This window comes from Hoplias malabaricus, chromosome 9 (assembly GCF_029633855.1).
Source record: "Hoplias malabaricus isolate fHopMal1 chromosome 9, fHopMal1.hap1, whole genome shotgun sequence".
Taxonomy (NCBI): domain Eukaryota; kingdom Metazoa; phylum Chordata; class Actinopteri; order Characiformes; family Erythrinidae; genus Hoplias; species Hoplias malabaricus.
Window position 1 is genome coordinate 37,619,673 of NC_089808.1, and position 22,965 is coordinate 37,642,637.

Here is a 22,965-nt window from a genome sequence, read left to right on the forward strand (position 1 = left end):
TTTGGCTAATTGGTGTAAATGACATCTGGTGTATTCAAATATAGTTATTTCTTAACAGTAAGTTATGTGCACAATACTCATTTAACAAAATGAAAACAGTTTATTTGGCAAAACAGAGAGATACATTCTAAAGAATAAAAGCCACTTTCCAAAGAGTATCAAACCTGATCAAATATGAGGAAAACTATTATTGACAATAAACAGACCATGGAAGTTACTCAGATCTTAAAAGTATTTGGATCTAATTATATATATATATATATATATATATATATATATATATATATATATATATATATATACACACACACACATACATTATACAGATTTTCACATATTACAAATCAGGTGCTTCTTCATTAATCTCTATTTGATTGACTAAAACTTTGGTGTCTTTATCATCTGGAAGAGCTGTTGTAGTCACCTGCATTGGATTCTCAGATGTAGGAAGATGTTTTTTGGAGTTTTTATACCAACTGTAAATCAGTCCAGTCACAACACACAGTAATGCGATCACCACCAGCAGAGACACACCACTGAACCACCTGTGTGTCTTATCTGCACCTGCTAAGTAGAACCAGAATACAGGATTGATTCAAATCAATCAAGGCACAGGAACGTCACTGCTACACCATTTAATGTGAAACAGAATAAAACAACCTGGGAATAAGAAAACTATTTCATCCTGATTAACAAAAAAAACACATTTAGCAGTGTAATGTGTTCTGTTCTGTTTTTGTTCCTTGTTTGTGCTCCCCTCGTCATGTGACTGTTTCCCTTTGTCTTGTGTCTGCTTCCTGCTTCCTGCTTGTTTCCTGGTCATATGATACCCTTCCCATGTGTTTCTAGTGTTACATGTCTTAATTAGTGTCCAGGTGTTTCTTGTTTGTGCTGTCTTTATATAGTCCTTGTCAGTTTTTCCTGTTTTGTGGGTCATTGTATGTATGTTTGCTTGATGTTCCTTAGAAGTGTTCTGTGTTTAGCCTTGTTCTATGTTTAATGCTCTGTGTTTTGTCTTGCTCTGGGTTTAGCCTTCTTGTTTACCTTGTGTGTTTTATGTTTAGATTCCTTGTTTAGTGTTTAGCTGTTTAGCATTGAGCCTTGTTTTGTGTTTAGTGTTTAGCTCTGTTTCTAGTTTAGCCTAGTCCTTTGTGTTTAGCTCCTTAGCCTCTGTATTTAGCCTTTTTGTTTAGTTCCTTAGCTTCTGTGTTTTACCCTTTTGTTTAGCTTCCCTTTGTCTAATTATCTCTTGTTTCTTGTTAATAAAATCTCCTGCATATACCTCCATCACTTACTCCTTGACCACTCCGACACCCCCCCCCCCCATTATTACAGTATGACTCATCTAATCAAGGAGGTAGTGGGACATTTAGAATTGTCTGTAGGACTTATTGAAATGACTACCATAGGGGATCAGTGCAGGGACTCTTTAGTGGACTGTTGTACAGTACCAAAAAGAAGTCCAAGAGTCCTGCTTCTGTGTCCAGTCTTGTTCCAGCTTCCAGTCCCCCTCCTGTTTTGAGTCCCCAGGTTCTTGAGTCCTCACAGGCTTTAAGTTCAGGCCCCATGGACATAACACCGATTTGCTGATATGCTCGTATATCTGCAGGCAACGGTGATAGAACTTGCAGCTGCAGACCGGCTTTCCATACCTGTGTTAAAATCGTGTGAGGATCGGGACGTTAATTTTTAAAATAACAATTTTCATGTATTTGTTTGGGGGTGGGGGTTAGTTGACCGGACCTCAGAGTCCAACGTTTCTGAGTGTTCAAAACTCACAGGGGCTGCTCCAGTGGATCCAGAGCTCCAGGCTGAACCAGAGCCCTTGGCTGCTCCAGAGGATCCAGAGCCCCTGGCTGATTCAGAGCCCCCCGGTTGCTCTAGAGTCTGCAGGGACCCCTGCCTCCATGGATGTAGTTGCAGGGCCCACTGTACCAGTGCTGGCGGCGAATCCGGCCGCTCCTGTCCCTGAAATGGCGGCCAACCCAGCCGCTCCTGTTCCACCAAGGGTGGCGATCCAGGTCGCTCCGGATCCAGCGAGGGTGGCGATCCAGGCTGCTCCAGATCCAGTGAAGGCCAGTCCTATGCTTGGCCTATGCTTGTCTTTGTACCTCTGTCCCTGTTTTGGTCTCTGTTTCTGTTCCTGTCCCAGTACCTGTTACGACCCTTGTCTCTGTCCCTGTTACCGTGTTTGTCTGTTCCTGTTAATATTCTGGTCCCTGTTCCCCTGCCTAGTCCAGTCTTGTCTCAAAGCCAGTCCTCAGTTTAGTCTAGTGTGTTGTCTTTTGCATGCCTCAGTGAGGCATTCTTTAAGAGGGGAGTAATGTAATGTGCATAGTTTTGTGTTCTGTTTTTGTTCCTTGTTTGTGCTCTCCTTGTCATGTGACTGTTTCCCGTTTTCTTGTCTGCTTCCTGCTTGTTTCCTGGTCATGTGATACCCTTCCCATGTATTTCTAGTGTCTTAGTGTCCAGGTGTTTGTTTGTGCTGCCTTTATATAGTCCTTGTCAGTGTTTCCTGTTTTGTGGGTCATTGTACGCATGTTTGCTTGATGTAGATGTTCCTTAGCACTGTTCTGTGTTTAGCCTTGTTCTATGTTTAATGCTCTGTTTCATCTTGCTTTGTGTTTAGCCTTGTTTAGCTTGTTTTGTTTAGATTCCTTGTTTAGCGAATAGCTTTGTTTAGCATTGAGCCTTGTTTAGTGTTTAGCTCTGTTTCTAGTTTAGCCTAGTCCTTTGTGTTTAGTTCCTTAGCTTCTGTGTTTTACCCTTTTGTTTAGCTTCCCTTTGTCTAATTATCTCTTGTTTCTTGTTAATAAAATCTCCTGCATATACCTCAATCACTTACTCCTTGACCACTCCGACACCCCCCCCCCCATTATTACAAGCAGCAGCTATGAAATATAATGTTGACTTGCTGTGCTTCTGTTTCTGTAGGAGCTAAGGGTTACACTTAAATATGAAAATAACATTAGCTCCAGGGTAAAATGAGCTGGTACTTAGCAACTTTTTTCAGTGGAATGACACTGAAGTGATATTATTGTTTATGAATTTACAGGTCTACAGGCTCTGTTTATTCACTTTCTCCTACAAAAAAAAAACCCATAAGAAGATACTGTTCATTACCTGTAGGTGTGGGTTCTGTGGTGGGTATTATTACTGCAATGACAAGAGATAAAATAAAAGATAGATTAGTTTAAAACTGAAGTTCACCGGCTCAGCGTGGAACAGGTAAGTTAAATATATAAAATAATCATTTGTGTTGAACTTCTATACAGTGCAACACACACAAGACAAATTCAATCAAATTGCTTTTAAATCTCTGAAAAAAAAAAAAAAAAACATACTCCATAGTTCATACTTGCCCCCCCCGCCGCCCGCATTCACATGATATAATAGGCAGTTACAACCGGTTTATAAATGACAAAAATGTAAATGTCTTTGTACAGATTACAGGTTCTAACATGAACTGAAAAATACCTTTGGTTGCTTTGCAGATGAAGGGAAAATGGTTGTATCTACAGAGGCGCTTCTCCCACAGTGTCGTACTGACTGATATAACTCCGCAAAAACTTGGATCTGGACCTTCATAGCTATATAGAAGCTCATCATCCTCTTCTTTAGACTCTGCAGCCTCATCCCAGTTTAGGACATCCACCACACTGTCGTCCAGCCACAGCCAGTCTCCTGAATATGACAAACACACAATATACATTCTCCCATTCTTTTTCCACCTGTACCTATGTGTTATTACAATTGGATGCATAATGTTTCATAATGTGAATCATGGTGCAGGGTATTAATTTACACTGTAGTATAATTAAATAAGTTTTTTTTTGTTCTTGTATTATACCTTGTTTCTTTTTGAAAAGACCAATCCAGAATAAACTGAAGTCATTCCCAAAAATTTGGATGTAGTTCTGTAGAAACTTGGCCTCCATTGTATCTACAATGCTGACAATCTGAGCACCTGGTGGAATGAAAAAAGCAACACATCAGCATTACTATAAGTCGTTACATTTAATTTAACTAGTTATTTTCTGCCCCAAGCAATTCTGGACCATTTTTATGGATCCATTATCATGAAATCTGATATATAACAAAACTCGAGATGCAAGATTTGATTCTGACAGAGAACATACAGTTAAATCTTATGATAAACCGTGCAATCGTAAAAAATGACCAAACATTGCAACCTAAGGCTGTCCTAGTCATCTCATATGTCTCCTCTTGAGTTTTAGTGGAGATCTGTCACTGACTGTCACACAACTCCAGGGTCCTGAAGTTGTGGGTTTAAGTCCCACTCTGGGTGACTGTCTGTGAGGAGTTTGGTGTGTTCTCCCCGTGTCCATGTGGGTTTCCTCCGGGTTCTCCGGGTTCCTCCCATGGTCCAAAAACACACACTTTTAGGTGGATTTTTGACTCAAGTGTCCATAGTGAGTGTATGAGTGAATATGTGTGTGTGTGTGTCGCCCTGTGAAAGACTGGCGCCTCCTCCAGGGTGTGTTCCCGCCTTGTGCCTAGTGATTCCGGGTAGGTTCCAGACCCACCGCCAACCTGAATTGGATAAGCGGTTAATAAATGAATGAATGAATATATTTTGTTGGTCATTTATTTGTTTTCTATTGGATTCTATTGTGGGTTTAAGAAAAATAATTTATTTTTAATAATGTTAACTGCCAGTTGAATAGAAATGTACTTAAAATTGTAATTATACACAGGATAAAATTTAAAATATCCTATGCCAGTCAATTACAAACTCATATCAGGCCCAGTCCACTCTCTTCCTTGCAACCACAACATTCATGTAATCATATACAGTGAAGCAGTTAAATCCTACACATAACCACTAGGGTTGCTGTTGCCATTTTTGCTCAAGCAAATACATCAAAATGTGTGTTGAATAATTTTATAATATCCTTACAACAATCTCATAATATGAATGTTTAGTTAATTTGCCTGGATATATCATGGTTTTACTGTATACATATGATATAACATTTTGCTGAATCTATATAATAGTTTATATAATATATGATTAGTTCAAAATGTGGTCAGACACTTACCTCTTGACATACATATTTGAGAAGCTGTGTACCAGGACTCTAAACCAAAGGCAAATGAATAACAGTTTCCTCTGAAAGGCAGCCATATCATCTTAGGAACCTGGTCCGTTTGCTCAGGACATACTCCTGGGTACTGTGTTGGTGGAGCAGGGGGTATATCTGTGAAAGTCAGAAGGTTAAATATATTTATTAATAATCACAACTGTAGAGTTAATTTTAAGTATTAAGTAATTAAGTAATTTTAAAATATGTAAATAATAGGATGGTTAAAGCTACAGAGCAGACCTGTGCTAAGGTAAAACTGATATGAGGATATGATTTGGAATTGAAAGCACTCATCTATTTACTGATTGAGAAAAGCAAGTACAAAGATATCGCCAGAAAGGAGAATACATATGTTATTTGACATTAAATTTGGATTGAAACATGAAAGGACTCATTCATTTTTAGTATGTCCTTGGCATCATGTTTATGCTTATATTCAAATCTGGTGATAGGAATTCATCCAATATCCTGTCACTCAACTTCCCCTTTCCTTAAAAACAAATTGGGAGTATCTCACTGCATTAATTCCAAGAGCGTTACTGAGTAAAGGTACTGATATTAGGCGATTCATTCTGGATCTCAAACACCATTACAGCTCATTCAATTGATGATGGAAGGAACTAATTCAATAAAAAAAAAACACAAATAGACTCCTGAGAATGCAGCATACTGACCATAGGCCTATGTACAGCTGCTCCTGTGTCACATTTTATCTTATGGATTGCTATGAATATTACACAAGCGTAAAGTACAAGTTCTGCTAATCACTATTTGTAAAGCATATCTAAGAACTCTTATAACTCACCTTTTGATTTCTTACAGATGCTGTAGTAGGTTTGATTACACTGAGCAGTTTTCCACTTTCCATCTACATCCACATAAACACAGGGCTGGTAACTCTTTGGTTCATTAGGACCCCATCTCTCCATATTTAGCTGCCATGTATCAATCCACTGGAAGAATCCACCCGTCTGTTCACAATGAGAAATTCCATAAAGCATTGTGAAATTTGGTCTGGTTACATATTTCTTTCAACTCTTTCACACATCAGTCCTACCTCCTGACTGTTCAGACCAACCCACAGTGGTTGTCCAAGTTTATGTGCCTGCAGCTCAATGTAGGACTGAGTGAGGAGGTCTCGAATGCTGGCCAGTTTTGCTCCCTCAGCCTCACAATTTTGCTTCGCTGCCTTCCAGGTCAGGTTTGTTTGGACGAGCAGGTATAAAGAATTTCCAAGCTTGATGAAAGTTTTGGGCAGCTCTGTGGAGCTTGGCGTGATTAAGGGATCTGTATATTGAGATAAAAATATATACCCCTCAAAAAAAAAAAAAAAAAAACTTAAAAAAAAACATGAATTAAAAGGTTCCCATATTGTTTTAGACTTACCCAGAGCACGACTGCAGATATAAGCACTGGTGCTTTTGCATTCCTTCTTCACCCATGTTCCCAGCTCAGGGTTTTGGACACTTCCCATTGCAACACAAGCTGTGTCCTTTAATATATAAACAGATTCCAAAATGGTCAAAATGAAATTTAAATATTGTCTTGTTTGCATTACATGATTATTGACTGCATTAAATAATATATTCACTGTGTACATGTGTACTGCTCATACAACCATAATGCGGACTCTTTTGGCCCAGCCTGTGTAAAGGACAGGACTTCCATCTGTCCATCTATATCTTCGGCCTGCCAAATTATTAAAGCCTATCCATAGATCTGGGGTGTCATCCTTCATCATTAAGGTCAAAAAGGCTACGAACCATAAGAGAGAGGAGAGGAAAAACAATTCAATTACAGTTGGATAAAGAATCTATTCACAAATCTATTCAGTGCAAGGAACACTTCAGCCAAATTACTAAACACTGGAAACCATTTGAAGAGAAATTCAGGTTTTTTATGTGAAAATCTTGTTCTCAGTAATAATAATAATAAAAAAACAGATTCAGTGTCTTTTGTGACCCTACAGCCTAACTGCGCAGACCATTAGGAATATAAGATTTGGTTTAGTTTTTTTTGGTTAAAGGCTAGTTGCATTTAATGGATATTTTAATGAAATATTGGTTCAATGAGCTTCAATGAAGCATCTACAGTGAGCTATCAAATTCTACATCATACTCTTCAGAACTGCATAAATCACTGACCTTGCTGATGTATACTAGTAATGGAAGCTAAATCTCCCCCAAGACCTCTACAGTACGACCTAGCTTTTGTCCATGTTTTCAGGTCCAGGCCTATCTTGTAACACTGTAAATAAACAAGTGCACACAAAGCTATAAGTAAGCTCCAGTCAATTCCAAGGGTATTTTAAAATGTTTTATTTGAATCAAAAAAAAGACTTACTTTAATGCAAGTAATGGTTTTGAGTTTTTAAAACTCTCTTACCTTTTCCTGAAATTTGACCCAGTCTGGAGCACAGCCTCCTTTGGGGGGCTCGGTGGGGGCAGCAGTGGAGTTAACTTCTACAGATCCACTTCGTTTACAGACAAATCTGTAGTAATCACCACAGTTCACACTTTCCCAAAGCCCTGGACAAAGAAGTATTTTTTTCAAATTACAGAATTTCCATAAATCTTTCATTGCAAAGCCTTGCTCTGGTGAATAATAAATGAAGAGTGTGTTTGAATATGAGTTGTGTTAAAGACAAGGCACACTGGCTTCCATTTATATCAAAGCTCTGCAGAGATTAGGACAGACCTACACTGAACAGCCCCAGAAAACTTGTTCTGCGTTTACAGCTCTAAATATTGAACACAGTATGTTTAATATAAAACTGGAAATAAAAGAAGACATGAATGTAATCAGAACAACATGAGGCCTGGTCTCTCCATTTACAAAATGAACATCCTGTGTTATTCATATGTCCTAAAAACTGAATGTGTATTGAATGTGTGTGAATGAGAGAAAGTGTAAATAAGTGAATGTTAGATTTAATTAGTCAGTGAATGAGTGAACAAAAGTATATAAGTAAATGTGTGAATGTGTGTTAGTGAGTGAAGTGAGTAAACCCCACACAAACACACACTGACTGCCTGGCATTGCTCAAGATGAAATTTGCCTGATCCTGATGTTTTTCAGATAAATCAGGTATAACAACAGGGTAGAATTACTGTGCATGTCTAGCTTTGGCTATTTCTCTCACTGTGCTCAAAGCAAAGTGTCAACAAGAGTGGTACACCCCCAGCAATTGGATGTGGAGAAGTGTTCTCTGGAGTTATATTTAACACAGTACTATGAAAAAGTTTGGGCACCCCTGATAATTATCATGAATTTCCTGTATAAATCATTGGTTGTTTGGATCAGCAATTTCAGTTAAATATATCATACAGCAGACAAACACAGTGATATTTGAGAAGTGAAATGAAGTTTATAGGACTTACAGAAAGTGTGCAATATTTATTTAAACAAAATTAGGCAGGTGCATAAATTTGGGGACCCCAACAAAAAAAAATGACATCAATATTTAGTAGATCCTCCTTTCGCAGAAATAGCAGCCTCTAAATGCTTCCTATAGCTTCCAATGAGAGTCTAGATTCTGGTTGAAAGTATTTTGGACCATTCTTCTGTACAAAACATCTCCAGTTAAGTCAGGTTTGATGGTTTCTGAGCATGTACAGCCCACTTTAAATCACACCTCAGATTTTCAATAATATTCAGGTCTGGGGAGTGAGATGGCCATTACAGAATGTTTTACTTGTTCCTCTGCATGAATGCCTTAGTAGATTTTGAGCAGTGTTTAGGGTCGTTGTCTTGTTGAAGTATCTAGCCCTGGCGCAACTTCAAATTTGTCATTGATTCTTGAACATTGTTCTCAAGAATCTGCTGATATTGACTGGAATCCATGTGACCTTCAACTTTAAGAAGATTCTCAGTACCTGCACTGGCCACACAGCCCAACAGCATGATGGAACCGCCACCAAATTTTACTGTGGGTAGCAAGTGCTTGTCTTGGAATGCTGTGTTCTTTTTCCGCCATGCATACCGCCCCTTATGTCCAAATAACTCAATTTTAGTTTCATCAGTCCACAGCACCTTATTCCAAAATGAAGCTGGCTTGTCCAAATGTGCTTTAGCATACCTCAAGCGACTCTGTTTGTGGTGTGTGCACAGAAAAGGCTTCTTCTGCATTACTCTCCCATACAGCGTCGTCTTGTGCAAAGTGCGCTGAATAGTTGAACGATGCACAGTGACACCATCTGCAGCAAAATGATGTTGTATGTCTTTGGAGCTGGTCTGTGGGTTAACTAAGACTGTTCTTACCATCCTTCACCTCTGCTTATCTGAGGTTTTTCTTGGCCTGGCACAAATAGCATATTGTATCCTTTCCCTAAACCATGATGTGGAACAATCTTTGTTTTCAGGTCATTTGAGAGTTTTTTTTTTTTTTTTTTTGAGGCTCCCATATTGCCACTCTTCAGAAAAGATGCAAAGAGGAGAAAAACTTGCAATTCACCACCTTAACCCTTTCTCATAATTGGATTCACTTGTGTATGTAGGTCAAGGGTCAATGAGCTTACAAAACAAATTTTGTGTTCGAATAATTAGTGCTAAAGGTACTCAAATCAATAAAATGACAAGGGTGCCCACATTTATGCACCTGCCTAATTTTGTTTAAATAATTATTGCAAGCTTTATGCAAATCCTATAATATTCATTTCACTTTTTAAAATATCACTGTGTGACACATCGGTATTGCTTTTGATGATACAATTAAATTAAATTCAAAGCTTTGGACATATAATGTAGATGATCATTTAATTAGTGCTGTTGCTTGTCTTAAACTCTTCAACTGTGATGATTTACCTTGAATCCAAGTCATCTTCACACAGTGCTCCTCACTATTCAACAAAGCTGGTTGTTTTTTTGCCCATGCCTCGAATACTACTGGAGATCCGTCCATCCAACTTACCAAAAGAAAAAAAGAGTTTCATAATTCACATTTTTTGTATATATTTGAATGTGGTCAAAGATTTTTGCAATATTCAAACGTACGAAATAGACTTGTCCAGATCGATATTCATTCCAATATAAAAATCCATTTTTTTCTCTTTCATCTGTAATATAAATTCAGCCATTTTAAAACACATTGTTTATAACAACAACAACAACAAAACTACAATGTACAATATGGTCTGTGAAGTGTCTGGCATTTCCAGCTACTGACATACATATATAGTTAGACCTTCAGTTTCGACCATAGATCTCACAACTTGCTTTTAAGAACAAGGAAAAATAGCAGTACAATTTTGCTAATTTAAGCTTATTTCTACAGAGTTCTTGAAGCATGTTAGTGGTAAATTAACAGTGATTAACTTTTTAACTGTCCTAGATGAATATTTTTTGTAAGGTTGTATCCTACTTTAATACAATATTTACTGAATTTATATATTTAATAGTTTTGTAAATAAGGCTGTTGAGCTGAGTTGGTTGAACATGATTGGTGCCACAGGCAAATTCCTGTACAAAAAGCTGTCTGTGATGTGTTGTACATTTTTGGACATACTCAAACCACAGAAGTCTGACAAAACATCTACAAGTCTCGGAATAACATATGAAGAATGATGGTTTGATGATATTATTGTTCTATAATGTATTATTATTATTTTTATAAAAATAAAAAAAATTGGTAAAGCAAATACCAAAAATCCCCCTGAAAGTCCGCTTCAAACTCTCAGAAGCTTACTTCATTACCTGATACCAGAGAAACAGTTTCTCTTCAACATCGTTGATTACCACAAGATCACCATGTCTGTGCTTACAGAAGCTCTGTGCTTCTTTCATCGGGAGGAAATCAAGAGTGTTGAAATAATACTGATTGTCCTTAAATATGACCCAGCCATCATCTGTGATATTATATGCTGTGAATCCAGAGAAAAACATTTCTTTGTGACCAGAAAAAGTACAGACAAATACAGGCAAAAACACTCGCATTTGTCAAACACTCACTACTCTAAACATGGACACTTGGAAATTATAATTGTATAAGTGTAAAAGTATACAATTTCAATAATATTCATGGAAATTACAAATATTCCTAAATAAAATGGAACTGCTTAAGTAGAAAACCTATGATTGTGTGGAAACAGTCCTCTCTGGTTGCTTACATTCAGAAGCTTCATGTCTTTTAAGGTGGAATTTTATGTTTGAGGAGTAAAATCTTTTTTTTTTTTGTACGTGGCTGAAGTTGAACTTGCCTGTAAGGTTTTATTTACTTTCTGAATTACCACAGAAAGTCATTTGTAACTTGAGTTGTTTAGTTTTGTAGCACTTTGCACTGACTTGATTGTATTGTGTATTGCACTTACTACGTTTTGTTCTTTCTAGGTATCAGCACTGGCCCTTGCTCTGGCAGCATCTGAGCTCAGAGGGAGTTTGGACTCTAAACTATTTGTACTAGCTAGGATACACGTTCTGTCTGAACATTAAGCACATTTGTGAGCATTTAGCAGGCACTCTTATCAAGAGCGCCTGCTAAATGCTCTAAATGTAAATGTAATAAGTCAATATTTCCATCCATCTATGGAAGGTTTTGGAGTTCTGTCTGTTGTCGAAAAACCATAGATGCCTCTGCAATGAGCAGAGAAAGAGAGAGAAAGCATAGTATACCAGACCAAGACTATTTTTTTCTCTCATTTATAGACACGGGGGCTTCATAAACACGTTAGATTAGTTTATAGTCAGGAATGTTGCCTTTAAGCATTATCTATGCTAAATATCAGGGTCTCACCGGAAACTGAAAAACTTATGAAAACTTTTACAATATGTGTATGATTTACTGATTAGAAACTTACTTTTACTTGTAATAGCTACTTCTTTTGGTTTCACACCTAAAAAAGGGCCAAAACAGAGATTAGGCTATTTGTCAATAAACAAAATATTCCCATATGGTTTATATGTCATATTATAATGGTATTGCACATATACAACATATATCATGACTGTATTTTGATAGTTTCCTTTACATTACTTAATTGCAATTTTGTGTTTTGAGAAAGTCAAGTCATGGATTCATTTTTTAATTTTTATGTTTTTGTCTAAGCTATTTTATATTCAGATAAGCTGTTATCTTCAATAAACAATTGTGTTACTTTAAATCAACAAAACCTTGCACATCTAATGGCCTTAGATAAATCTAGAATCCAATTTTAATAAAATGAACAAAAAATATGAACATACTGATGTTACAAATATACAGGTGTTATGAAAACGTCCAAATGTTGCTAAATGCGTAAAAATGAATTGCCTTACCAACTAAGACAATTAAAAAAAAACATTTATAGTTACAATAAAGTATCATTTCAAAATTCATTAGTTCTGCCCTATACCACAATATCATATAATAAAACCAAATGTGAAAAAATACACCCCAATGCTTCTGAAGGACATCTAAGGATTTTATAGAAAGTATGGTATTTTGAACCCTTCCCTCATATTGTTGAAATGCCAGAGACAACTGTATAATAAACATTATGCAGCTTAGGCTTTCCAAAAAATTGCCACACCCACCAGTTGACTAGGACCCCTCATCATGCTTGTAAACATAAATCACATGACAGCACCACTATTTAATACGCTTGAAGGAGAACACTATCTGCCACTAAACCAAGAATTTACTGTTAACACGTTGGATGCATTTCAACAGGTGCACCATACAGTAGCGGGGAAAAAAAAACTGTAAACAGTCTGTTTACAATTTGAATGGCTAGCATTTTCACAATGGTGTAGACTAGCATATTGTGATAGGTTTTTTTTAGTTACCTTTTTGAATCTCACAAATCCAGGGCAGCCTGTCTTCACACTGCAGGCTGTCCGACAGCTTTCCATCATCTTCCAACCAATGATGCTGAAGTACCTCACATTTTGCTTTATTGTTTGAATTGTTTCGTTCTCCATTTGTCCAGCCCTCATAAGAGGACAGAAAGAAAAAGTAAGCCAAGCTGAATATTTAAAGTCTGCAGATTCTCTCTTTTCTTTATGAAGAACAATCTCAAACACTCACAGGGGAACCATTACTCCGGGTGTAACCATCAGAGGGATCCTGGTCACTTAAACCAACCCATGCTACAACTACAGAACTGAAAACAATGTGAAAACACTCTTTTAACACTTTTGTGCAAATTAATTAATTAATTCATTCATTCATTGTAACCCTTATCCAGTTCAGGGTCGCGGTGGGTCCAGAGCCTACCTGGAATCATTGGGCGCAAGGCGGGAATACACCCTGGAGGGGGCGCCAGTCCTTCACAGGGCAACACACACACACACACATTCACTCAAACACTCACACCTACGGACAATTTCGAGTTGCCAATCCACCTACCAACGTGTGTTTTTGGACTGTGGGAGGAAACCCACGCGTACACGGGGAGAACACACCAACTCCTCACAGACAGTCACCTGGAGCGGGAATCGAACCCACAACCTCCAGGCCCCTGGAGCTGTGTGACTGCAACACTACCTGCTGCGCCACCGTGCCGCCCCTTTTGTGCAAATGCTGTGTTATATAATCCAATTTTATTTGGATTTTAGTCATGTTGGTCGTACAATGTAAGTTCTCAAATTGACTGAAATATAATTAATTAATACTTTAAATGTGTTCTTACAATTTAAAGTGATCGGTAATAGAAGAGCCTTCGATGCCCAGGAGATCGCCCCCAACTTCTTGGCAGAAGTCCAGAGCCTCAAACCATGTCTTCTGACTTTTGTATTCAGGATTAAAATACTTCAACAAAGAAAAAAAAAAAAAAAACAGAATTAGTGGCAGATTAAATCTAAGTTCTTTAGAAAAGTTGAGACAGTAGTGGAAACACAAAAAGCAGAAATCATATTGCAAATATACTTAGATTTCAACTTATATTTAAATTATATCGGTATAAAAACAGGATATTTTAAGCTCTAAATTCATTGAAGGATCACTGGATTAGGAACACCTAGTTGTATCTACACTCAATGTTGTGGTGACATGGTGGTGGTGTGTTAGAGTGTGCTGGTATGAGTGGATCAGAAACAGCAGTGCTATTGGAGTTTTTAAACACTGTGTCCACTCTCGATTGTCCATCTCGTAGATGTAAAGTCAGAGTCAGTAGCTCATCTGTTGCTGCACATTTTGCGTTATTACTTTGATGTCTAGAGCTCTTCATATGTTTCTCACCCAATAAACATTTTAAATAAAAGGTTTGCATATCTTTGGGTAATAGAGAATTCATAGCTTGGTAAAATTCACAACTCAACAGAAATACCTTGAAACACATTTCTCTCTTGTTTATTATTGACCAGCCTTCACTACAACGTGGGAAAGAAGTGACTGGAGGGGGCAAAGTTGTGGTCACTCCATCGGCTCTCTGTTTGCAGATGTATTTCTCTGAATTAGTGCAGCTTAGAACATCCCATAATCCTGCAAGTACTCCTGTGGTCATGGCAACACAGCCCTGCTTCCCTCCTGTGTTTGTAAGAGAGCAGTGACAGAACACACATCCATTTTTCAGCTGTAACTTTGTTATAAAAATAACTTTCATGAACTAAACCATAAATCGTCAGCCTTTACCTGGCATTCCAGCATTGAAATTAGTAAATGGCACCTTCTCTGTGTTTGTCCACTTAAAAATTTGGCCGTTCTTTTGGTTAGACAGTCCGATCCAGAAATGCTTCTCTGGACGTGTCCCAATAAGACTGACCAGGAAGGCATTTTCAACTCTAAAAGGCACAGAAATAGAAATTGGGATAAAGACTGAACCACTTCATGATTGTAATCATTGGTAGATCTCGAGATCTCATTTGATTCCTGGTGATGCCTCAGTCATCCAAGGCCAGGAGTTCAAGAGAGGACAACTGGGTGGGCAGGTTGGCATTCTTTATCCTCTTTATCACTCACAGCAATACTATGCATGAAGTAGAACTTAACTGGGCAGTAAAGGTTCATCTCCATGTGTGTTGAGCTCCATTGTTGCATTACAACCACTTCTGAAAGGTGTTGTGGTTGACTTTATATGTCATACGTGTGGCCCTCACCCATGAAGTTTGGCAACACTGTAATTGGGGAAGGCTTAACCAATGAAAGAACTGGCCATAACAAAATTTGAGGAGGAAAACTGAGTAAAGGATGAAACAATATTAAAAGACCACTCAAATAAACCTTAAAGAACAGAGTAAAAATGGGTTTAAACTACACAGAGCCATTTACAAAGTCACAGCAAAACATAAACAACATGAAGCTACAAGACACAAAATGGTGGAAAATGTCCTCACACACAAACACATCACTGATTAAGGGACATCACAATACTGACCTTCTAGTAATGTCTGCTAAATAAGACCCTCTTTCTTCACACATCTTCTTAGCCTCTTTGAAAGTTTTAGCCTCTGTTCCGGCCAGATAGCAGTAGGAACCAAACTTGGTCCACCCCTTAAATACCCAAATAATATGAGAACGGTCAGAGGAAGTATTCAAAATGTGGCATTTAAAAACTGTAACAATCAACAAAGAATCAGTTACACAAAACTCCATCAAATAAACAGGAAACAAACTTCCCTCAAAGTAAATGCTGTTGTAACCAACAGAAATATTTTAAATTAATACTCACAGGTTTGCAGCCTGGGCTCGTAACAACAGTGTCATTGGTGGATGGCCTTAAATGAGTCTTTTTCTTACAGATGTGTCCATATTTGTTCTGACAGTTTTGGTCAGCCCACTTTCCTTCCTAGACAGAAACCAGATGAGTTTGCTGGATGCCTCAGCCATTATCTAACATCATTCATTATATTGTTCAGAACAACACAGTATGTTTTAAAAAATTAGTTTTTTAAGCTGTACAGGGACCAGATTAAAAGTGGTGGGACCATTTAAGCTGGAACAGAAAATTCAAATAAAAAGAGTGTGTGGCAGTTGAGATTGTGTGAGTTAGCCTAAATGTTCATGTTTTATTTTGAATAGAATGCAGTTTTAGCTTGAATACAGTTTTTTTTAATTCATTTTATATGATTCAGAAATTTGGACCTTTTAAGGTAGAACAGAAACCTCAATTACTAGGCTGGGATGAAACAAGACAAGTATGGCTCCAATATTTTACATTTAAGGTGGAATAAGAAGTTAAATTCAGCTCCAAAAATGTATTTTCTCAGAGTGAAAGAATGAAGGGAAAAATAATTTGGGTTTATTTGCTCTAGGGGTGGAACGGTAGCGCAGCAGGTAGTGTCACAATCACACAGCTCCAAGGACCTGTTCTGTGTGACTGTCTGTGAAGGGTTTGGTGTGTTCTCTCCGTGTCCACATGGGTTTCCTCCAGGTGCCCTTGTTTCCTCCAAAAACACACGTTAGTAGGTGGACTGGCAACTCAAAAGTGTCCGTAGTTGTGAGCGCATGAGGGAATGTGCGAATGTGTGTTGCCCTGTGAAGGACTGACACCCCCTCCAGGGTGTGTTCCTGCCTTGCGCCCAGTGATTCCAAGTAGGCTCCAGACCCACCTCGACTCTGAACTGGATGAGCGGTTAAAGACTATGAATGAGTGAGTGAGTAATTTGTTTAAACTAGCTGACAAAAGTCTAACTAGCCCAATAACAATAATGATAATAATAATAATAATAATAATAATAATAATAATAATAAACCTGCTTCGAAAACTCCCCATTTACAGTGGCATGGAAAATATAACTGAAGCTAAAAATAAATGCTACATTTTGCTGGTGTATTTTTTAATTGTTAATGTCAGATTTATCCATTGACTGTGCTTTATCTACTTTATTTATTCTGTATATAAACAGAGAGTGAGGATTGGACACCATGAGGCAAGGGGGTGTTTAAAAACAATATAGTTCATATTCATCAAACTTTTTATATATGGTTTAAATTATGACTGTAGTGGTGCTTTTAAACAGGAATAAGCATTTCACAATATACATGTATAACAGATGTTATAGTTTTAGAAAAGACTATGATACCTCTCCTCTCATTGAAACACAGTCTTCTTTAAGGGTGGCATCGTGGCTCGGCTCATTCACATCCCACAGGACAAATGGGACGCTGGAGTGGTCACTCCAGTCAAAGAGCATCGCAGTCTTGAGGTCATTTAAACCAATCCACACTTCATCTGTCTTTACTGTGTACATTGGAAGAAATAATAAGGAAGACATATCAGAGAGTTCAGATCAGATCTTGGTTGGTCAGTTTTAGTATGACACAGAGTGTGAGGGTCCCACTGAAAGTGTAGTTAGTTTAAGAATTCTATAGCTAGAGTTCAGTTTGATCCAAACCCCTTGTTCACAATAGTTTTCACTTCTGATTCTCACCAATTTCAACTAGGGATGCTCTGAACCGATATTAAGTGATATCCAATATTATCCGATATGGTGAGGTATATGGTTTACAAATACAGCAATGGTATTGGATCAGTGTGTGGTATTCACCGATATGCAAGGTTTATGTATCGGTATCAGTATCGGAACTAAAAAAGTTGGATCAATGCATCCCTAATTTCAACAACCTGAACTTATGCTGAATGTATGTCACCCATAGTCCATTTTATCCTACGGAGTTATAGCTGATAGAACACACACAAACTCACAGTATCCGAGTTGTGAGATGACAAAACTCTGCTCTTCTACACTGAGAACGCTCAGCAGATCTCCACCTTCACGTCGACAGGTGTCTTTTGCCTCCAGCCACGTTTTCTTTGTTCGGAAGAGGTGGTAGCAGTGGCCTAAGTAAGGAATCCAGGGAGTGGTGCAAGAACCTGTGTGAACAGCTGGACAGAAGCAGACATAAAACATACAGGATGTCAAAGACCAGCATTATTTAATAAATCAATAAGTCTTTACTCATGTAGACACTGATTACCTGGTGGAACAGTGGGAGTGGAAACACCTCTTTGACAGATATATCCATGTGTCTCAGAACAAAGAGCAGTGGACCATTCAGAAATATGATGTTGACTTAAGACCCCACAGCTATGGCCTGGTAGAGAAGATGGTTGACCTTTTCCCAGAAAACATGCACACGATCATGAGATATAAATGAAATAGATTATAAGTTTATCAGATTAAACAGATAAAATATTCTATTAAACATAATGCACTGAAATATAAATATATATAGAATTTAGACCAAAAACAAAAAAATAAAAATAAAATAAAGACTCACCACTAAGCCATTGCAGATAACGTAAAGGTTGTCCATTGACCCAATGCCATCCACTAGAGTCATCCAAACTGTTCAGTCCTATCCACAACACCGGACCTGTGCTCCTGGTCAATCCTAAGTAAATTAATTTTGTTTTATCTGTTACTTATTTTCCATTTTTTCACATAGCAGGAACTCACTGCTGTCTTTTAAACTTCTGCACTGTGGGAACCCTCCTTAATTCAATTAAGGAAATACTGTCTGGGGGGAGGTCACTGAATTATGCTCTTATTCAGGAAATGATGCGCCACATGAACTCAGATCACTAGTTGGTTTTGGCTAAAAATACTTCTGTTTTAATATACCCTGAAATATCCTCTCCTCCTTTTGTCACTGTCTTTTTTTTGTTTATTTCCCCACTCAAACCTGGGAGTGTGAAGACAAACATGTCCTTCTTCTGAGACATATGAAGTGTCATCACTCCTTCTTTAGAGCTGCTCAGTGTTTTTGACTGGCTCTATATGCTTGGAGGAGAGTGCTAACTGCCTTCTCATGTTTTTACTCATTGAGATATCTTTACACAATCCCTTTCCACCTATACCGGCATCAGAACAACTCAAATATTGTTATGGGGTTTTCTGATGTCAGTGGGGCCTAAAGCTGACACTTACGCTGTTGATCTTACTCTTACCTTATTACATCTTAAGAGAAGAGGTTTTTTCTGCCTGATGGAGTTTATCTCAGCCTGTACCTGATATGAAAGTCTGTTCATGGGGCTCAGTGATGCTCAGCAGATCTCCAGCCTGCTGCTGACAGCTCTTCCTGGCCTGATACCAGCTCAGTGCAGACCCTTCATTCAGCTGGTAATACACATTTGTCAGAGGGTTCTTCCTCCAAAACCCGTCACCTGCAGGAAAAACACCAGTGATTGAACAGCAGCAGATGTCCAGAGCAGGTGTACAGCTGGAGCAAATGGATTCTTATTATTGTATTCATACATTCATTCATAGTCTGTAACTGCTTATCCAGTTAAGGGCTGTGGTGGGTATGGTGCCTACACAGAATCACTGGGAACAAGGTGGATTAATACAGAACACTAATAATATTATTATTATTAATTAATTATTATCATACTAAGGTGTGAGTGACTGGGTGAGTGTGTGAAACTGTCCACAGATGTGAGTGTGTGAGTGGCTGGGTGAGTGTGTGAAACTGTCCACAGGTGTGAGCATGTGAGTGGCTGGGTGAGTGTGTGAAACTGCCCACAGGTGTGAGTGTGTGAGTGGCTGGGTGAGTGTGTGAAACTGTCCACAGGTGTGAGCATGTGAGTGGCTGGGTGAGTGTGTGAAACTGCCCACAGGTGTGAGTGTGTGAGTGGCTGGGTGAGTGTGTGAAACTGCTCACAGGTGTGAGTGTGTGAGTGTCTGGGTGAGTGTGTGAAACTGCCCACAGGTGTGAGTGTGTGAGTGTCTGGGTGAGTGTGTGAAACTGCCCACAGGTGTGAGTGTGTGAGTGTCTGGGTGAGTGTGTGAAACTATCCACAGGTGTGAGTGTGTGAGTGACTGGGTGAGTGTGTGACACTGTCCACAGGTGTGAGTGTGTGAGTGACTGGGTGAGTGTGTGAAACTGCCCACAGGTGTGAGTGTGTGAGTGACTGGGTGAGTGTGTAAAACTGCCCACAGGTGTGAGTGTGTGAGTGACTGGGTGAGTGTGTAATGCCCTGCGATGGACTGGCCATCCCGTGTGTTCCTGCCTTGTGGCCTTTGATTCCTGGTTGGCTTTGAAGCCACTGTGACCCTGATCATGGTTAAAGTAGATGAAGTAATGAATGATAATAATAGAGAATATTTACCAACTTCCTGGGTGGGGCAGTAACCCCAGAGCTGATTGGGGTCATACTGACTCTCTACTGCACACCACGGCTGTTTGGAGGACCGGCCTTCCGTCGTGCAGTTTATGTACCATTTATTGTTGAAGTGGAAAGGAAAATGACATGGACGTCCAAAAGCATTTCCTTTAAGTGTGTATAGCTCTGTGAAATTAAAAAAGTATGAGTTTATATTGAAGAATATACCTCACTCTATTCAATTCTATTATTGTTCAGTTAGTTATTTAATGTCATTTCCTCATGTACTTGGCTTCAATTGTGTATTGTCTCAACACAAAGTTTTCCATGAATGCTACAAATACTGTAACCTTTTTGCTTATATCAAGGCTCCACAGACATAAATACTATTACCTTCATAGGGCAGAGAGCAAACACTATCTGTCGTTCCATGAACTGTCCACTTGCCCTTGTCCCCTGGGTCTGTGGACAGTGTCAGTACAGAAGTGTCTCCCTGAAGGGACAAGTAAAGAAACTCATTCTTCAGGCCAAACAGAGTGTTGTTGTGGCACTCCCACTTCTGAAAATCACTGCTGGAATCACAGATGAACCACTGCAGTTTATTGCCCTCACTCTTGACCCCTGTGCCGAGGCATTTCTTCTGGGCAACGTTAAAGATGCGGTTCTCTGAAGTCCAGCGGAACTGCTGTTTGGGGTTCTGAGGGTTGCACAGAGTCAGCTCTTGCAGACTGTCTTGCAGACATTGGTTCTTATGGGCGTTGTAGATCAGAAATGCCCCATCTGTGAAATGGCATTAGCGTGGATTACAAGTTTGTGGACTTATTATTTATAGTTATTTTATTGATCCAAATGGAAGTGTATCAGCCAGTAGACAAAAATATTAACAGTACAGCTAGAATTTAGATAATAAGGTGGTAAAATATATAGGAAAGGGAAGTTAAATCCACTCTCCTGCCCTGGTACACTACATTTCTATGGAATTAAATGTACATATTAAAGAAAAGTGTAGACTATAATAAATGCAGTGCTTAATCCATCCATAAATATGTTCAGACAACAAATGCTATACAAAAGCTAGCTACAGGAAAATATTCAAAAATAAATATGCAAAAATACTTGTGCAAAGATTCACAAAAACAGAAGACAATTAATAAATGATAATGAATATTGTGTCCAGATATTCAGTAAAGTGTTGTATTTTTTTTTTTTTTAAATGAAGGGTCTCAACTGGCAACTTATCAACAACAGCAACAACACAGACCCATGTGCCTTCTCTCTTTTATTAGGTATAATCCGATCATTAGAAGCAGAAAGAGCCATTACCTGACTGAGCAGAGCCGGTGGAAATGTGAAATAAAAGCAGAGTAACAACAGAGAGCTTCATCCTTAATTCAGACCAGAGCTGACTCAAGTTTTACATTTGTCCTGTGTCTCCTCCTGTGAACTGATAAAAGCATAGTGTCCTCAAAACATTAAATCTTAAATTCTGTCACACACTTTCCATATCGGTCCAAAAAAAACCCTTATAAAAAAAAAAACACAGTTCAGTGTGCGACAGAGTTTTTCCTGGGACATGTTCTGTGTCTGTAGAAGAAAAAGTTCCCTCCTCCTCTGCCTCTCTCTCTTTTTCTGTGTGTGTGTGTGTTTGTGTGTGTATGTGTGTGTGTGTATAGGGAAATAACCCTAAATTCAGTGCAGTCCATTTCACATTCTTCCCCCCTCCAAAAGTTACATAGTGCAGTCTCTGCAGTGCTGACCTCAGACTAGCAATGACAGAGGCTCAGTTCTTCCTATTAGAGATCAATGGAGAATCACAATGAAAAAGCTGTGATTTTAAAGTAAAAGTACTATGTAGTCTTCCTTTAAACAATTATATTGAGCACCTCCTTGTGGAGGTAGGATACATTGCATTGACTGAGAAATCTGTATTTGTGTACGAATGGGTTCATGTATTCAGATATGTGTGCATGCTAAAACTCGGCTTGGGATGTCTTAAAATGTCAAATTTCTTCTGGAATTTTAATGTCTATTGTTGTTGCACATTGATCCTCTGTGTAACCAATGACAAATCCCCTGTCTGTGCAGACATACTCAGCCCATTAAGCCTCATCCTGATAATCTGATTCTGATTTACTCAGAGTGTTATAAAAAAACTGTTTGGATGATTGATGTTTAAATTAAATCCAGTGTTTGGTATCTTAAAAAATAATTTCACAAAAGCTAATTTTTTTCTGAAAAAAATGATTACAAAAATCTCTATATATCTTTAAGCTGATGAGGCCTGAATATTTTCACAGTTTAATAAATTAAAATGGTTAAAGTGCATTGTTGAAATAGAAACTGTTAAAATACAAATGCCACTTGCAAAAAATAGTTGAACATTTTGTAAATTGCAAGACAAAACTTCACCTGGGACGTGTTAATTCCATTGAAGCTTTATTTATGACAGAATGTTGTCACTGACCACATTTATTTTAGTTTGTAAATAGAAAACAAATTGCATAAAAAAACAAGCATTTTGAAATGTATAAAGTGTTGTTAAAAAGTAAAATCATGGTTTATAGTACTGTGGGTTAAAATACAAAGCCCATGTAACAGGCTGCACAGCCAATAACATTGGCTCAGTTCCTAAGACCTGTTTCTGTCCAGAAGAGAAGTGGTCCAGAAGTCCAGAAAAGGTATGATCAGTGACAAGCATCTTACACTGGGAGGACAAAATAAAAGAAACACCAGACACAATTAAAAATTGATAAATATTAATATTTAGTTAAATATTTTACATTTTTAAATATGTTTTCCATTTTTTTTATTAAAACTTAAATGTCTGTAACTAATGAAAATCTTACTATTCAAACATGTTGGCAGAGTACGGCTTCCCCTTCTGGCACCATATGCAGCTT

The 22,965-nt window shown here is 38.2% G+C and overlaps 1 protein-coding gene across 2 annotated transcripts; it reads right to left on the reverse strand.

Moving 5' to 3' along the window:
- Nucleotides 1–219: 219 nt before the first annotated feature.
- On the reverse strand, nt 220–22,333 carry LOC136707333 (macrophage mannose receptor 1-like). 2 transcript variants are annotated; one of them, XM_066681331.1, is made up of 30 exons: nt 21,389–22,333; nt 20,459–20,845; nt 20,072–20,251; nt 18,971–19,126; nt 18,241–18,354; nt 17,938–18,075; nt 17,666–17,845; nt 17,043–17,200; nt 15,689–15,805; nt 15,395–15,510; nt 14,653–14,801; nt 14,348–14,547; nt 13,712–13,830; nt 13,108–13,183; nt 12,867–13,011; nt 11,900–11,935; nt 10,800–10,966; nt 10,101–10,162; nt 9,912–10,012; nt 7,494–7,636; nt 7,253–7,355; nt 6,727–6,863; nt 6,495–6,600; nt 6,166–6,395; nt 5,914–6,079; nt 5,064–5,222; nt 3,851–3,967; nt 3,478–3,684; nt 3,124–3,156; nt 220–564 (listed from the first exon to the last, which is right to left on the reverse strand). In XM_066681331.1, exons 1-30 carry the CDS (start codon nt 21,447–21,449, stop codon nt 338–340), a joined length of 4,290 nt encoding a protein of 1,429 aa, XP_066537428.1. In that variant the 5' UTR covers nt 21,450–22,333; the 3' UTR covers nt 220–337. The 2 variants fall into 2 exon arrangements, with proteins under 2 accessions (XP_066537428.1, XP_066537426.1); XM_066681329.1 differs by having other exon boundaries at nt 223–567; nt 21,389–22,332.
- Nucleotides 22,334–22,965: the final 632 nt, after the last annotated feature.

Coding starts and splice junctions, on each gene's coding strand:
- LOC136707333 (XM_066681329.1), bottom strand. CDS start 21,449: ATGAAGCTCTCTGTTGTTACTCTGCTTTTATTTCACATTTCCACCGGC. Junction 20,252..20,458: donor TTGCTCTCTGCCCTATGAAG/GTAATAGTATTT, acceptor TTAATTTCACAG/AGCTATACACACTTAAAGGA. Junction 3,685..3,850: donor TCTTTTCAAAAAGAAACAAG/GTATAATACAAG, acceptor TGTCATATTCAG/GAGACTGGCTGTGGCTGGAC.